Below are 16,767 nucleotides of genomic sequence, written 5' to 3'. Positions count from 1 at the left end.
TCTAAGGTGCCACAAGTACTCCTGTTCTTTTTGCCCATGCACTGTGAGTCTGAGCCCTGTCCTTGGCAGTTCTCGGAGCATGGGGCCCGGGCACAGTCCCTGTATTCTGAAGGGTTCCTGTGGGGAGTTTTGCCCTGAAACCAAAATTTCTGGTTTGGCAGCATCATTTCAAAGGGCTCTAAAATCGATGTGTAGCCCCTGGTTTTATTTTAGCAGCATTGTCAAGTACATTCGCCTTGATCAAACAGCGGGAAATGGAAAGACTCTACTAACCTGTTAGTATTTCGGCCATGCTGAGCAATGGAACCGAGTGCAATCTAAGACAAACAAGTTGCAGGGTCATTTGGTCAAGGGATTTCTGACATACCCTTCATCTAAGGTGAGCTGCTCATTGCATTTCCAGATCCTTATTTTGGATGCAGAACTAGGAATGAGTGAGGGGGAATGTGTGGGGCGGGGGGGAGACAGGAGATGGGTTTGGAACTCAGCAAGGGGACGGGGAATGAGGAAGATAATGTTGTGCCAATTTTCAAAAAAAGCAACCAGGGTGATTGGGTATCGATAGGCCGGTTGTCCTGACAACAATCCTGGTCGAAATACCAGAAAAGCTGAGCCGGGGTTCAACCGATAAAGAATTAAAGGCTAGGAATATAAGTAATGCCAGTCAACGTGGTCTTATGGAAAACCAATCTTGTCAAACTAACCTGACTTCACTCTTTGAGATGACAAGTTGGGTTGGCAAAGGCAACTGTGATGTGATCTGTATGACATCAGTAAAGACAGCCAAGAAAGGAAGTACAAGAATCAATGGTTGGAAGATGAAGCCAGACCAATTCAAATTAGAAATAAGTCCCATGTTTTTAACAGTGGGGGTGATTGACCATTGTAACAAACCAATGGTGGATTCTCCATCTCTTAATATCTTCGGACCCAGACTGGCTGCCATTCTGGAAGATGCTTTAGCCAAACACAAGTTATTGGGTCCAAAACATGGGTAGCCGGGTGACATGCTATATGGGAGCCAGACTAGAGCTCCTAATGGTCCCTATGGTCCATTCTGGTCTTGAACTCTATGACTCATGGATAAATGGGGATGGGAGGTAGGGGAGAGGATTGAGGGGGGGAGGGTGTGTTGGGCCAGGGGAGGGGAGAAACACTGGAAGGAGGACATGGGTGTGGATGGCAGGGGGAGGGACTTGTCAGCTCCACATTCCCTTATCCAGTGTGAAGCCACCACCCCTTTCCCCTCCCCTCCCCTCTCCTCCCCTGCTCCTGTCCAGCTGGGTGATATGGGGGTGGGGTGGGGGTAAGGAGAGACACCTCTTATTCACAGCGCCATCGCTCAGGGCAATGGCCAGGAGACAGAGAGGGACATACCTCAGACAAAGGGGGAAATAGGGCAGCAGCTTCCCCAACCCCAGTTGGGATCTGGGGGGCCCTGCTTCTCTGGAAGTGTTTGATCAACTATTCCTGTCCCCCGTGCATGAGCCTGGTCTGCACAGTTCCATTGGCCCCTCCAACAGGACTCAGTTCTGCAATGAGCCATCTATCTCTCAAAGCACAGCCTCACATCACAGCAACAGATCTGATCACAAGCTGCTCCAGCTGATCCCTCCACGGCTCAACACAGCTACGCCTCATACAGCAAACCCGCTTGGAGCACACGCAGACAAAGGCTGGAATTCAAATCTGTGGGACACACCCCAACACCACCCAATTCTCTTAGCCCTTCCTCACGCCTCTTGATTATGGGTAAGTAGATTTCAGAGTCAGAGGGGACCAACAGATCCTGTAGCCTGTATAACAAGCCGGAGAATTTCTCCAGTCACTTTTGCATTTAGTCTAATAACTTATGTTTGACAAAAGCATATTCTGGTCTTGATCTGGAGACATCAAGAGCTAGAGAACCCCCCACTTCCGTTAGTGGTTTAAACTTTGCACCCCCACTACTGACTCAGACACGATGGCTATTGCCCACTCCAGGAATCGGAGTTAAAGTCGTGTTGCAGTGACATGGGTGTACTTTAACTCTCCACTACAGGGTTTTCAGAGGTTTAAGTTTAATGACTTTCCTCATTCTGGAGGGGCACAAGGCACCTCTGGGCAACCTTAACTCTGCTTTCACAAAGTTTGGGGGAATTTAATATATGTGGTAAAGAAGTAAAAAATGGAGAAGAGTTTTTCTTTGAAGTTAGGAGTTATATGCCCTCCAACTCGTTCCCTTTGAGGTTAAGAATTTGACGTTCTTAACAATGTCCCAGTTGTCCTAAACATGGATTTAAAATCCCATCTACAGAAGTGTCCAGGGAGATTTCACCTTCTTGCAAGAAGGGTAAATAATGAGACACCAGAGACGGCCACTTTTATACAAGGCACAACGTACACCAAAAAGGAAGCAAAACTAGGACATCCAGACTGGAATCTGCTTGTTGAAGGAAATCAGCTACATGGAGAGATGACATTAGAAGATGGACAATAGAACCTCCATCCTAAAGAAAGGAGTCCTATCAAACAATTCCAGCTTGAAATAGACCTGTTTTAGAGGTGAATCAACCTTCATTACTCTTTCCAGTTAAATCAGAATTGCAGATGGACAAGAGTGAGCGGCTGATAAAGTCCATCCTCTCTTCTCACTGCTGTGTTTTACCTTTCAGGAGGGGGATCTGCCTCCCTGAGCTGTTGAGAAGCTTAGTGCTACATAGATGCTAACAATGTTTTAGCTGTATAGGTTGAGCTTTGCATAGCCTCTTTACTGTGCACCCCGCTCCCCAAGGCAGGTTTGGAAATCTCAGCCTGAAGAGTATAGTTTGGAACCATAGAAATAGCTAGATCAGATGAGATCATTGATCCACCCAGTGCAGTATCCTGTCTCCAACCATTACATGCACAAGCTACTTAAGAGGTAGGTGCACAGCGCAGCTTTCTTCCAACCCACCCATTTAATTAGCCATTTAATTGTCCTATACAGTAAGGCAGGGGAATTTATTTCCCTTTTCAAACCTCTGAATTTTATCTTTGGTTTGTTTTTGAGTTCTCAATCGTGTAACTCTGGCCATTCCGGTTCGCCATGTAAATGCTCGGTCCTTTAGAATCACGGTTTCCTGCTCATGGCTTGCTTTCTGCAGACCAGGGCAGCATGGGGTGGGATCAAACAAAACGCCCTTGCAGAGAATACATTGAATGGGCTTTCCAAATATTTTAATGTTCTGGTTCTCAAACTTTTGTATTGGTGAGCCCTTTCACACAGCGAGCCTCTAAGTGCGACCCCCCCCCCCATAAATTAAAATAATATTTTAAAAAAATTTAACACTATTATAAATGTTGGAGGAAAAGCAGGGTTTGGGGGTGGAGGCTGACAGCTCGCGATCCCCCACATAATAACCTTGTGACCCCTTGAGGGGTCACGACCCCCAGTTTGAGAACCCCTGATCTAGAACATGACAAATTCATGCAGCTCCATGAAGCTGACCAATTTTTTTAAAGCCAACACAAAAATAAAATAAAAGATTTTTATTGTGCATTGCACAGGACTTCCAGTGCTTTCCATGCAGTTCTTCACACTGATATAACCTGTACTTCTATACCATATGAATACCTAGCCTGATATTGCGTGTCATAAATTCAGTGTTCATATAGAATGACAGTGTCTTTAAGCTGCTGTTTGTGGAGATCAAAAATCTGTTACAGAGATTGAGTTGTCTGTCAGTTTGCAGCTTGGGTTGCATTCCTCTAGTGACCTGCAGAAGACATTAAAAAAAAGAAACTTATGGCATTATTTGCTAATGGTGTATTAATCTTGAAATATATTTTTATGTTCTCTTCCAGGGGATGCGGGATTTTCTTTAGCTACTACCTATGGCCCGTGCAGACTGGGGCAATAAAACAGCTACAGAATTCATCCTACTGGGATTTGGGGATATCCCTGAGCTGCAAATTCTTCTCTTTCTTCTTTTGTCAGTGATCTACATTGTGACCATGGTAGGGAACATCCTAATCGTTACACTCATTGTAACTGATCAGCACCTGCACACTCCCATGTACTTCTTCCTGGGGAACTTGTCCTGCTTGGAGACCTGCTACACCTGCACCATCCTGCCCAGGCTGCTAGCCAGTCTCCTGACGGGGGACAGAACCATTTCTGTCCAGCGCTGCCTTACACAATATTATTTCTTTGGTTTATTTGGAGCCACAGAATGTTATCTCTTAGCTGCAATGTCTTATGATCGGTATTTAGCAATATGTAAACCACTGTACTATGGAGCCCGTATGAATGGCCGATTCTGTGTCCTGCTAGCAGCTGGGTCTTGGATAAATGGGTTTTTGCCTATTACCATAACAACTTCTTTGATGTCACAACTGACTTTCTGTGGCCCCGGTAAGATTGATCACTTCTTTTGTGACTTCATCCCAGTGATAGACCTCTCCTGCAGCGACACCCGCCTGATAGAATTTTTGGGTGTTGTCCTGTCGGGTGTATGTTCACTGCCCCCATCTCTACTGACTGTAACATCTTACATTTGTATCATCACCTCCATCCTGAGAATCCCTTCCACCACTGGGCAGCAAAAGGCCTTTTCCACCTGCTCCTCTCACCTCATTGTGGTTACAACTTTCTATGGGACCCTGATCATTGTTTATCTCCTCCCCAAAACTAAGATACTGCGAGACCTGAACAAAGTGTTCTCCGTCTTCTACACTGTCCTGACACCCCTGGTCAATCCTCTCATCTACAGCCTGAGGAACAAAGAGGTAAAAAAGGCCCTAAGAAAAGCAGTCAGTAAATTTATGGCTTTCACAAGAATTTAGAAACTGGTAGGTCATTATTTTAGCTGTCAATGAAATGGCAATAAACTGTGGAGATTTACTGAATGTGGGAAACGGATCTTTCTGTTTGGTGTTGTGTGGTCATTTCTTCAGAATAGCTAGTGATGACTTGTGGCAAAGAAGAATGGAGTTGCTAACCCAATAGAGTGAGGAAAATCAAGACTTCTCCAGGGTCAAAAAAATTAGGTGATATCCTGACCCTGCTGAAATGAATGGCAAAACTCCCATTGACTTCAATGGAGCAGGGATTCACCTATTAAAATAACACACCATTCAAATGTAATTTACCCATTGTACCCACTTTATATAACAATTGTTGTGCACAGTACAAATAGGCTTGGAAGCATTAGATTTTAATTTGTAAATATCAGTACATGTTGATTTCACCATGCACACTCAAACTGACTAAAAAATATTTCGATAGAAAATTATAGAAAGCTACAGACTGGCAAAGAAAGAAAAATGCAGCTTGAGAACATACTACAATTTGATTTAAGGCTATTTACTTTGTATGGTTTTGCATGTGCTGGAGACAATTTGTGTTTTAGCAGTTATAAAGCTTTAACTCTAATTTAACCTCACTTAAAAACTACTCGTTTGCAAAAGTCAAACATAAAAATACACAAGTGTCACAGCACTCTCTTACTAAAAAAAATTGCTGCCTTTCTGGGGTTGTCTGACAGGGACAACAACCGAGTGCTATCATCAGTCCTGAGTGGTGAAGCAAGGTCAACCTAACTCTTAGGTGCAGACCGGCGGCCCATGGTCCATGCAGCAAAGATCTCACTATTTGAACTGAGACAAGAGAAGTTGGTCTGGGAGGTAACAGCAGGCCAGAGAGACAGATGGAGTGCAGAAGGAATGAACAGATTAAGGTGATGCCTGACTGGTACCGTATGAAGTCCATTGCCTTTCTCTCTTTTTCTTTCTCTCTGAACTATGTTATTATCTCAAGGGCATTCCTGACAGAATTACTGACTGAGGGATCGTGGGGGAAGAAATGCATTTGGAAGAGGGATCTGAAGGAGGGGAGAGAGTTTGCCTGAGCTCCAGGACAAGGGATGGCCATTTAGGTGGAGGCTGCCGCATGGCAAAAGTCACTAGTCAGAGAAGGAAACAAAGCCGGCATAGCAGCAGGCAGAACACACTGTCTGAAGAGGAGAGAGATGAGCAGCCAAGTAAACGTCAGGCAGTAAAAGGAGGGGGCAATGGAGTGCTGCTAACATTTAATCTGGGGCTCCCCCAAAGCCATTCCTCATTACCTTCTGGAGCTGGTAGCAACTGCCTAGGAGACAGATGAGAAATCCTCCTATTTGTTAACCGCCTTGTTACTCGCATGGCTCTAACCTGGGATTTTCATAGGCAGGGGACTGAAAATCCCAGACTGAGAGGCGAAAGGGGAAACAGAGACCCAACATCAGATAGCAGAGCTGGGAACAGAACGCAGCTCTATGGATGCCCAAGCCAGTGCTTGTTTGCAAGGACTATGCGGCCACACATTTTAAATGCATCTTCTAGCCCATTAGTAGGTAGTGTCACTAGGTGACGGCACTTCTGTTAAGAACAAATCCTTGGGAACAGTGCTGTCTCGTTGCTAAAATGGAAGCAGAATGCTGTTAGTTCATGGCATATCACCGTGTTTAACTTGGGCCATTTGAAATGGGGTCAGTGGGTGTGTTGGCAAAAGCAGTACCCCCCGGCTGGGATGCTGAAGAGTTCCTTGGTTATAGTGGATTATACTGGGAAGGGAGAGAGCTGAACTGAAACTCTTCTTCAGTCATTGTCACTGAAATGCAGAGCCAAGTAAAAGGGAAGAGTGGGTGACACGAGGCTGCAGGTTGTCATGTCCTACTGCCTGGATGAGAAGATGTTGGAGATGAGAGGTTTAAAAATCTGTGGAGAAAGCAACTACCAACAGAAGAGCCCCTCCCATAAACAGAGGGGAATCAAACTGCTATCTTAGGAGTTTTTAAAACAAAATCTATAGGGATATTATTTAAATTAGGAATGGAGAGGAAGCTGCCAGGGAGAGAAGTCAATCAAAGATGTGCATTAGGAAGGGTGAAGATATCTGATAAGTGGCTGAGCTGCAAACAAAATACATAGTCGACTCTATGACGAAAACAAGATATTCTACTATATGACTGGAGGAGAGTAGCAAATAGAGTGAGCTGCTTGGGAATTGTCCATCACAATGCTTTTTCAACAGGAAATGCAGTTCTGGCTGAATCAACATTTTCCACAGGAATTTCAGCCAAACATTTTCATTTTTTTTTCCTGAGGGAGAATTGGAACGAAATATTTTGTTCTGGATCAGGAGGATTTAAAATGAAAATGTCATTTTGTCAAACCCATTCAAAGCATTTTATTTCACGGCTGTTGGCCATCAATGACCATCCAACTGAGCTGCCATGACAATTCATGGGAGCTGTAGTTTAGATGCCTCGCTCCTTCATTCTCCTCTATGGGCTGGGCTCCTGGGTTGGACTACATCTCCCATGATGCAATGAGGACTCCCTTCTGGTTGAACCATTAAAAAATACATAGATTCCTAGGCCAGAAGGGACCACTGTGATCATCTAATCTGGCCTCCTGCATAACGCAGGCCATAAAACTTCCCCCAAATAATTCCTATTTGATTAGAGCAGATCTTTTAACAAAAATCCCAATCTTGATTTTAAAGTGTCAGTGATGGAGTATCCACCACAACCCTTGATAACTTGTTCCAATGGTGGTTTACCCTCACTATTAAAAACGTACACCTTATTTCCATTCTGACTTTGTTCAGCTAAGTTTTCAGCCATTGGATCTTGTTAGCTGTTTCTCTGCTAGATTGAAGAACCCATTCTCACGGGTTCCCCCCAGGGTGCCACCTGGAACTGGGGTACCACTGAACCCTCCTGACTCACCAACCTGGGCTCCCTTTACACTGTATTGCTGTGACGGGCCGTCAAGCCCCCTCCAGCACACATACAGATAGGGACACACCCAACTGCAGCTACACACAGATGCTGAAATCAGCTCTGCATGGGAAGGCTCAGCTAAGGCACCTCGCAACTCCTAAGGCACACAGTGTGTAAACCCAACATTATACCCTCTTACACTGCACAGAGAACTGTACAGCATAAGTTCATGAAATTCACCCCCTCCCTCAATGTGGAGGAAGATATGCAGCAGCTTTATGCCCCCAGTAACATACTAGATAGGTAGGATATGAAATAGCAAATTCTCACCCTGAGTGATAAACTGGCTGGCAGACTCTTAAGACACAAGCTACCTTGGTTTTGCAGCTTGGGTTTCCCAGAATTTCAAACACAGGCTAGGAATCCCTTAGCCTGGGACCATCACTTCCCCCCCGTTCAGTCTTTATTTCTCAGGTGTTTCCAGGTGTGGTGTTGTAGGGAGAGTGAGGTACCATCATGATGTCATTTCTCCCCTTTTATATCTTCTTCCCACTTTCTGGAAAGTTCTTTTGCTCTGACCTGGGTCAAACAGTTCCCATTGTGTAGTGCTTTCTCTGAGAGGTTTCTGTTGTACACAGTTCCTGGGGTAATCCTTGTGCTTGTGTGCATTTCTTAATCCATTAACATTGTTTGGCCTTTTTACTCTTTGTAACGAGGCGGTCTGGTTCCCCGCCGCCCCAGAGAGGGACGAGCCCCTCTGGACGCCAAAGTGGGCGGAGCCAGTGGAGCTTGCGCCCGACTCCCAGAGGTCAGGGCGCAGGACAGGAAGTACAAAAGCCCAACCCCAGAGCTCACTAGAGGCCCGGCCGCTGGAGAAGCCAGATGCCTATGGCCTAGTTCCCAGTTGGGAGACTCCTGCAGTTTGCGACCGACCCGAGGACTGGCCAGACCAGTCGAGGCCTGATGCCAACCAGACCCTGGGGAACCTGTTAATCCTGCCTGTGGCAAGTTACCCAGAGGAGCTGCCAAGCCTACCGCTCACAGAGTACTCTGAGGAGCCCATGGTGCTTGATTCCATGGAGGAGACCGTCCAGACACAGGTACCTCTAGAAGGGGAGGTAGGAAGCAGCCCGGGAGCAGCCGACCCTAGTCTGGCTGCAGCACACCCAGAGCTGATGTCAGTGTGTCACAGCCAGGATCCCCACTGCCAAAGCAGCAGGTGCTCTACCGCTGCTAGGGCCCCGGGCTGGGACACAGTGGAGTGGGTGGGCCTGCTTCCCTCCTGCCACCCAACATGCGGGTCACAGTCTCCCCCTCTCCCAGGGCCTTTGAAGCCAGGGCCTAGGCCTCCTGAACTCATTTGGTTGCTCAGCCCCTGCATAAGGACCTAAGCATAGACTCTCTACTGTCCCTCCCTGACCCAGGGCTAGGACCTGTGTTAAACTGTTTACTCAGCCCCTGCCTAAGGGCCTGAGCCAAAGACTCTTGACTGCCTCGCCCTGAACTAGGGCCTGGGTCTGCTGAATACAGCTGTTTGTTGGTCTCTACCATTGCCGTGGCGTGAAACCCCATGCCCAGGCTAGTTCCCCGAAATAACCCGATGGACGTAGCGAGGCGGTCTGGTTCCGCACCGCCCTGGAGAGGGATGAATGCGGCCAAACCCTTCTACACTGTTGTACCTGAAAGTCTGCTTGTGGGTGTTTTCAATCTCACAACATGTTTCAGTAACACATACTTAGCCAAACTTCATAACTTCACATATGATGATAACACATACAGTCCAATGAGATATTAATGTCTAGCAGATCAAGACTTTTAGAATGATATCTTACAAGGCATACTTTGTGCAAAACATATCCTAATTACATGACGGTGGTGAATATTGGGGTGCCAGGGTGTTACACCCATTGTTGGGATATGTGTATATCTATATCTATATCTCTCTCTCTCTATATATATATATAAATATCCATATATCCATATATCCACATAATGTGTTATAGGCCATCAGGGCCTAGTGTGGATGGAGTGTATTCGACATATGTATGTGCATTGCATGTTGGCAACTGAAGCAAGAACTTAAGATTTCAAGTGGTCAAGGACTATTTGTACAAAACAACTTTGTTATGTCCCTGGGAAATATATGAAGAATCAGCAGTTAAAGAAACAACACCAGCTGGACTGCTATAAAAAAAATGTGTAAGAATTGGAGGAAATGGCATGCCTTGGATCATGGTGGCCTGCCTGGAACTGAGTTGTGGGTGAAAGGCCCAAACAACAGAGACAAAAGACTAATGGCGTCACAAAGTGGATAATAAATGGAGGCTTCACACATTTGCAATTTGGAGTCTTTCAGCAACCCCAGAGCCCTGTTTAGATATAGATGTGGTCTTTCCACCGGCTCCCCACATCTCATCTCATCTGATCTGATCTGATCTGACCAAACCTCGACTAGCCATTGGGACTTCATTCTGATCTGTGGACTCTGGTGTAGTATGTTTGGTGTATGAATGTGGAGTGAATGAGGTTTATTTTGTAAGCAATAAAGAGTACTTAGAGTATTATATACCAATACTGTGTCTGGTATCTGCCTGCTCCCCCATCCTGTATGGAGAACCCTGCTGCGGGTCTAACACCATTATCAAATATTTGTTCCCAGTGTAGGTTCTTATAGACTGCGATCAAATCACCCATTAACTATCTCTTTGTTAAGCTAAATAGATTGAGCTTTTTGAGTCTATCACTAAGGCAGGTTTTCTAATCCTTTGGTCATTCTTGCGTCTCTTCTTTGATCCCTTCCCAATTTATCAACATCCTTCATGAATTGTGGACACCAGAACTGGACACAAGATTCCAGCAGTGGAAACACCAGTTCCAAATACAGAGTCAAATAACCTCTCTACGCCTAGTTGAGATTCCCCTGTTTGTGCCTTCATTGCAGTAGATCAGATGAGATGTAATTAAGCCAGAGGGTCCAGCTCAGAAAGGAAAATGAGAGCATGAGGCACCCACACTACAATACCCATGAACCACTAAAACAGCCAAGGAGGGGAGTGTTTAATGTCTAATTGAGTTTCAATTTGGTTCAAAAAAGCCACCCAAAATGGATCAATCTGAGAATGTTTATTACTGGGGGGAGACAGGTGGAGACATGCCTGTGGAAGAGAACCTAGATCTTCCATCTCCCACTCCTTTGCCTTAACACAAAGACCATCCGTCATTCCCATCCACAGAGTTTCCCATAATGAAATAGCTTTCATTTACCCCCTTGCAGGAGAGCTCCTCTTCAAGCAGAGAAATGGCTAATTGGACAATCGTGGCCAAATTCGTCCTTATGGGACTTTCCAATCGCCCAGCCATTTGTTTCTCTCTATTTGGTGCCTTTCTGTCGATGTACCTGACTGGCAATGGCCTCAACATCCTAGCCATAGGGACCAAGGCTAAGCTGCACAACCCGCTGGACTTCTTCCTCTGCAACTTCTCCTGGTTAGACATCTGCTGCCCCACTGCTACCATGGCCAAGATGCTGGAAAACCTCTTGTCAGAGAGCAACATAATTTCCTTCACTGGCTGTATGTTGCAGGTCAACTTCCTGGTGGCTGTAGCAGGGAGGGAGGTTTTCCTTCTGGTGGTGATGGCCTACGACTCGTACGTGGCCGTGTGTAACCCTCTGAGGTATGTGGTCATTAGGAACAAGAGACTCTGCATTCTGATGACAGCCGGGAACATGGGTCACCAGATTCCTCAACTCCCTCCTGCACACAGTGCCTACCTTCACCCTGCCTTTCTGCCACTCCAACGAAGTCAACCAATATTACTGTGACATTCCTCCAGTGCTGGCTTCATCCTGCACTTCCATGTACCTCAGGGTGGCCCTCGTCGTAGGGGCGATATTCAACGTGGGCGCCTTTCTGGTCACCCTGCTCTCCTACATCCAAACCCTCTGGACCATCCAATCAGCCGAGGGCAAACACAAGGCCTTCTCCACTTGCACCTCGCACCTCATGGTGGTACATCAGTTCTACAGCACCACTGTCTTCAGCTACATACGCTGCTCGTCCAGCCGCTCACTGGATCAGGACCGGCTGGTGGCCATGCTGTATGGAGTCTTCACTCCCATGCTGACTCCCGTTACCTAGAGCATGTGGAATGTGGAAATGAAAGGGATTTTGAGGAGAGTGATGGGTCGTAAATGTCAGGAAATAGGCATTTTGGGCGCCTCTGCAGACTCTGTGGTGACCTTCACTGGGGCACTGGTCAGCCTTGGAATGAGATTTTCAGAGCTACCAAAGGCATTTGAATGTGCAATTCCCATCAAATGTGATGGAAATTTTGCCTGCAAATCCCTTGGGTAACTCTGAAAATCTCAGCTTGGGGGTATCAAGTCCACTGATGTCACAGGGCTAGATTCTGGACTTCTCACTCAGGGCCTGATTCTGCGAACCCTATGGGGCCTGGTTCCCCACTGTGCTACTCCAGGTTTATGTCTATATGACTCCACTGAATATGGATGGAGTTACACAGCACAAAATGGAACAAAGCAGTGGTAATTTAGGCCCACTAGATAATGACTTACAGCTGTGATTTTCAAAGGGGTCTAGAGGAATTAGGTGACCAAACCCATAAAGTTTTAATGGGGATTGGATTCCTGACTCCCTTTGGCCCATTTGAAAATCCAAGCCTCACTAAACAAATGGTCCCATAGATTTCAATTGCACTTTGGAGAGCAAGGACCTCATCCTGCATTTTAACTTCAATGGGGCACCAAGCATGGGGCAGGATTCCACCCTAACAGAACAGCTGGTGGGATCTGCCACACTCCCCAGTCTGAATAAGGGTGATAGAAAACGGGTTGTCAATTTGAGCCAAGTCCTTATTCCAGCAGAGCATTGACTTTCATGAGCGTTGATTGAGTCAAACATCTTGTGATTAGTTCTCATTAGTTTTGAACCTTGATTAGTAAATTCACAGTAAATCAAAGTATGTTTTTTTTTAATTAACAGTATGTAAAAAGTCATGGCAACAATAGATCAGTCATTTTAATTTCCTACATATGGGTCAGGGAGGTACTTTCAGTTTAAATGGTGCCTTGGGTTAAGTGCTGTTAACTGGTTGAAGGTAATTTTGGTCAATAATGTCTATTGGGCTTTTGGAATTCATGAGATAATATATGAGAACCTAATTCTCTACAGTAGAGCTGGCCAAAAAATGTCCAACAAAAAAATTTGCATTGGAAAATTACGGTTTAATCAATTTTTTGTTTTACTTTTTATTTACAGAAATATTTCATTGAAATTGTTCCTTTTCCAGACTTTCAACACCATTTTTTCTTCTGGAAAAAAAACCTGAACATTTGTTGTTATTTCTGAAATTATTTGTTTCAAAATTGTGGGATGTTCTGCACTTCCTGTCTGTTTTCCAACTTGCAAAAGTTACTTAAGTTAAGCATGTAAGTAGTATTTTTCACTTTTCCAACCTGGAAAATTTTGGAAAATGGTAAAGTGTGAGAGAGAGGGTGACACAAAATCTTTCCCACATTTTCAACATTTCTCACACTGGAGTTTCCTGGTGGAATTTGTCAAATGGGAATTTTTCCTTTAAAAATTGTCATGGGAAAAAATCCTACTTTTCCAATGAACTGTAATAATCACAAGTGTAGAGCCTGGTGTACATTGTCCTGTGACATCAGTAGAGTGCCACTGATTTACACCAGTTGAAGATTTGGCCCACTGTGCTTCATATCTGCTTGTCAACGAGATGTTTTTGCTTTAACATAAAGTCCAAAATTCTGCCTATTGACACACAACTTCAATATATTTGATCACTTAGAAAACAAAATTACAAAAATAAAGGAGATGATGTGGCTTGTCTTCCTTTCGGTGTTTTAAATGGTGTTCATTTTGCAAATAATTGCATCTCTGCAGTGCCTTCCATTGAAAGCTCTCAGATCCATTTCTACAGACATTAGTGAATGAAACTTTCCAGGGCTCCTCTGATATACACAATGGAGCTGGTCAGAAAATGGGGATGGAATATTACGAAAGTGTTCAAGAGTTCCACCCTCAGCCTGTTTTTCCTCCAGACTTCATTTGACCGCTATTTTCCAACCATCTCTATTACCCCTTAGCGTAATGTAAAGATGTGACTATGAAGAACATTCTACACATGGATAATTAACTGAGTCAGATAAACCAGTTTATTGGGGCTGGTCAAAAATTTTCCATCAAAACTTCTTCCAAACAACTTGGAGTTTGATTAAATAAAATTTTTCATTAAAAGTACATTCTTCCCTTGCAAATTATTGATTTTTCATCAGAAAACTGAAACCCTCAAAACAAAAACAAAAATTGTAGAGGGTGGCAGTTTTTGTTTGAAAATGTTTTAGTTTTTGGCCAAAAATTGTTCCGTTTTCAGCTGAAAGTTTTTAGATTTGTGATTGCTGAAAATTGAAAAATAATTGATTTGGTCAAAAAGTCAAAATTTTCCCAAAACAAAAACATGTTCTGACCAGCTGTACAGATTGTTTGTCAAAACCTGTGTGACACGGTGAGGAATGAGAGGTTGATACTGAGTGATTCTTCTGTATTTCCAAAGTCTCATAGATGATATTCAAGTATTTTCTTCTGTTGTTCCATCCCTTGCATGCAGAAGACTGAGATTTTTCAAAGGCCCCTGTAAGATTTGGATGATTCCCATCAGTTTTGAGAACTGGGCTTCCTAACACAACTTCAAGAATTTCAATCATTGACTTCTCCACAAACTGAGTCTACAGTTAACATGGTACCCCTTTTGTGTGTAGAAAAGGCCTTCTCCACCCAGGAATTTGCACCCATTTAACTGAATCAGGGCTTATCTACATGGAGAGTTGTACTGGATTGGAAATTTAATCTGATTTATTTCAAGCAGCCCAACCCCAATTATGAACACTCTTGTTTTCTTTTAAGAATAGCTTGTTTGGGTTTAGTTTAAATCAATTAGGAACAAATTTGAGCTAAAAAAAATGGAAAGGGCTCAGAAAAGGGCTATGAGAATATTTCAAGGCCCGGAAAACCTGCCTTTGAGTGAGATATTTAAGAAGCTCCATCTGTTTAATTTATCCAAGGGAAGATTAAGAGTAGAAGTGATCCAGAATTTTTCTGCAAAACTTTTTTCCAGTCATAAAACGCCAACTCGTCAAAATCAAAACTTTTCACTGAAAGTTATCCCAGTTCTGCTAATGTTTCTCACACAGAAGCAAGAGCCTAGAGTAGCCAGTAGTGGATGTTGCTTCAAGTTCTTACTATCAGGAAATTTTTTTTACCAGTGAGCATACTTAATTATTGGAACCATTTATCTGGTGATGTGGTGAATTCTCCATTGCTTGGAGTCTTTACATCAAGCCTGATTTCTTGTCATTGCCCTGTGTTCTGCAGGAGGTTCAGAGCTGATTTACTAATGGGCCCTTCTTCCCTTACAATTTATGAATGAGCCACTCATGCCCTGCAATAAGTGTGTCCACGCTGGAGTTTGCACCAGTCAGACTAAACCAGTTTAATTAAAATGCTGCACGTTTGCGTATAGAGAAGGCCTCAGTTTAAAAACAACAATTGAAGTTAAACCCAGGGCTATTTGTGTGTGTGGACAAGGCTTGGAAAACAGAGAGAACATGTAAGCGCTTAAAAAACATTTGACATCAATACAACTTTCCAATACAACTTTCCAGTTCCCATGAGACGTAAAGCTGATTTAATGAGTCCATCTGAGATCCAGAGCTCTGAGCAATTCAAGGACTCTGTCCCCAAATGCCATGATTTCAGGTATAAAGAGCATACTCTGCAAACTGCACGTGTGGTCATAACAAGATCCATCTGCATGCCCTCATGTTAGACTTCTATCTCTCCCACAGGCAGTAGGTTTAGTAACAGTAGCCTCCAATAGCTCTGGAATACGTTTTGGTTCTACCTGGAACTAGCTCTGATTTCAATCGGATCTGTTTGTTCAATGAAATTAGATTTCATTAAAAGATTGGCTACTGGTATTCATTCCTGAATTGTTCTCTTATTTTTCTATTTTCCGGTAAATTAGGAGAGGAAACTGATGCAATGATGCCAATACCCTGAACCCTGCCCGGGACTGATCGGGTAAGTGCATGCTATTTGTATTCTATTGCACCATGTAAGATGTGCCAGAAGGAAATTATGGCAAAAGAGACTATTCTGCAATTTTTGCCATTTTCCAAAGTGACCCTATAATTTTTGGTTCCTTGCATTTTGAGTGCCCAACTTTACACATGGGCAAAGTGCAGTAACTCCATTGCTTTCTTTGTAGAATCTGACCTGAGAATTGTCTAAGTGAGGAACCAATGAGAAATCTGAATCTATAGGCAATTTACTAAATTCTAATAGACTCTAATTCTGACCTTCATTTCACCAGGTTTACATGAGTATAACTTCATTCTTGGTTGCTGCAGCACCTTCCTCTCTGACCTCCCAGACACTCACACTAACCCCCTAAACTCCTCTTTCTTTCACATCACGTTGGTCATGTAATCCCCCTATGAGTCCTTCCCTTGGCTTTCTAGCCAATATTGTATCATATTGAAGCTTCTTGTCACTGCCTTCAAAGCTCTACATAGCTCTGCCCCTCCTTCGTGATCTTCTTTGTCTAGCCTCTCAGCCTCATCCACCCTCTGGCTGGATTCTCACCCGGTCACCTTCCTGCCATGTTCCATGCAGCCACCTATTCATAGTCCAGCCTCCCTGAGCTCTTCCAACCCTCTTCACATGCGAGTCCCTCTTCAACCCCCAGCTCTGCCTCTCTGTGTTTGCTGAATCTTGTTGCTATAGCTACACACATGAGTGCAAATTGTATGTGTGTTGCCTCTGGTTATTCCCCTTCACCTCACCTCTGTCTACTTGCCTGTCCTTAAATTGGAAGTTACTCCAAGCAGGAATTGTCCTTCTGAGGTGTTTGGAGAGTGCCTAACACACAGTGGGGAATACTCTTCTTAGCATATATGTAATAATGTACATTATTATATATTATAACATATATTATCATG

The 16,767-nt window shown here is 44.1% G+C and overlaps 1 protein-coding gene and 1 pseudogene across 1 annotated transcript; both read left to right on the top strand.

Annotated features, from left to right (window-relative positions):
• The first annotated feature begins 3,855 nt into the window (after positions 1–3,855).
• Positions 3,856–4,806, top strand: LOC117886045 (olfactory receptor 11A1-like). Its single transcript, XM_034787677.1, has one exon. It carries the CDS (start codon positions 3,856–3,858, stop codon positions 4,804–4,806), a length of 951 nt encoding a protein of 316 aa, XP_034643568.1.
• Positions 4,807–11,025: 6,219 nt separating this feature from the next.
• LOC117886044 lies at positions 11,026–12,082 on the top strand (annotated as a pseudogene).
• The last annotated feature ends 4,685 nt before the right edge of the window (positions 12,083–16,767 follow it).

This window comes from Trachemys scripta, chromosome 12 (assembly GCF_013100865.1).
Source record: "Trachemys scripta elegans isolate TJP31775 chromosome 12, CAS_Tse_1.0, whole genome shotgun sequence".
Taxonomy (NCBI): domain Eukaryota; kingdom Metazoa; phylum Chordata; order Testudines; family Emydidae; genus Trachemys; species Trachemys scripta.
This window is presented reverse-complemented; position numbering and strand designations above follow the sequence as displayed.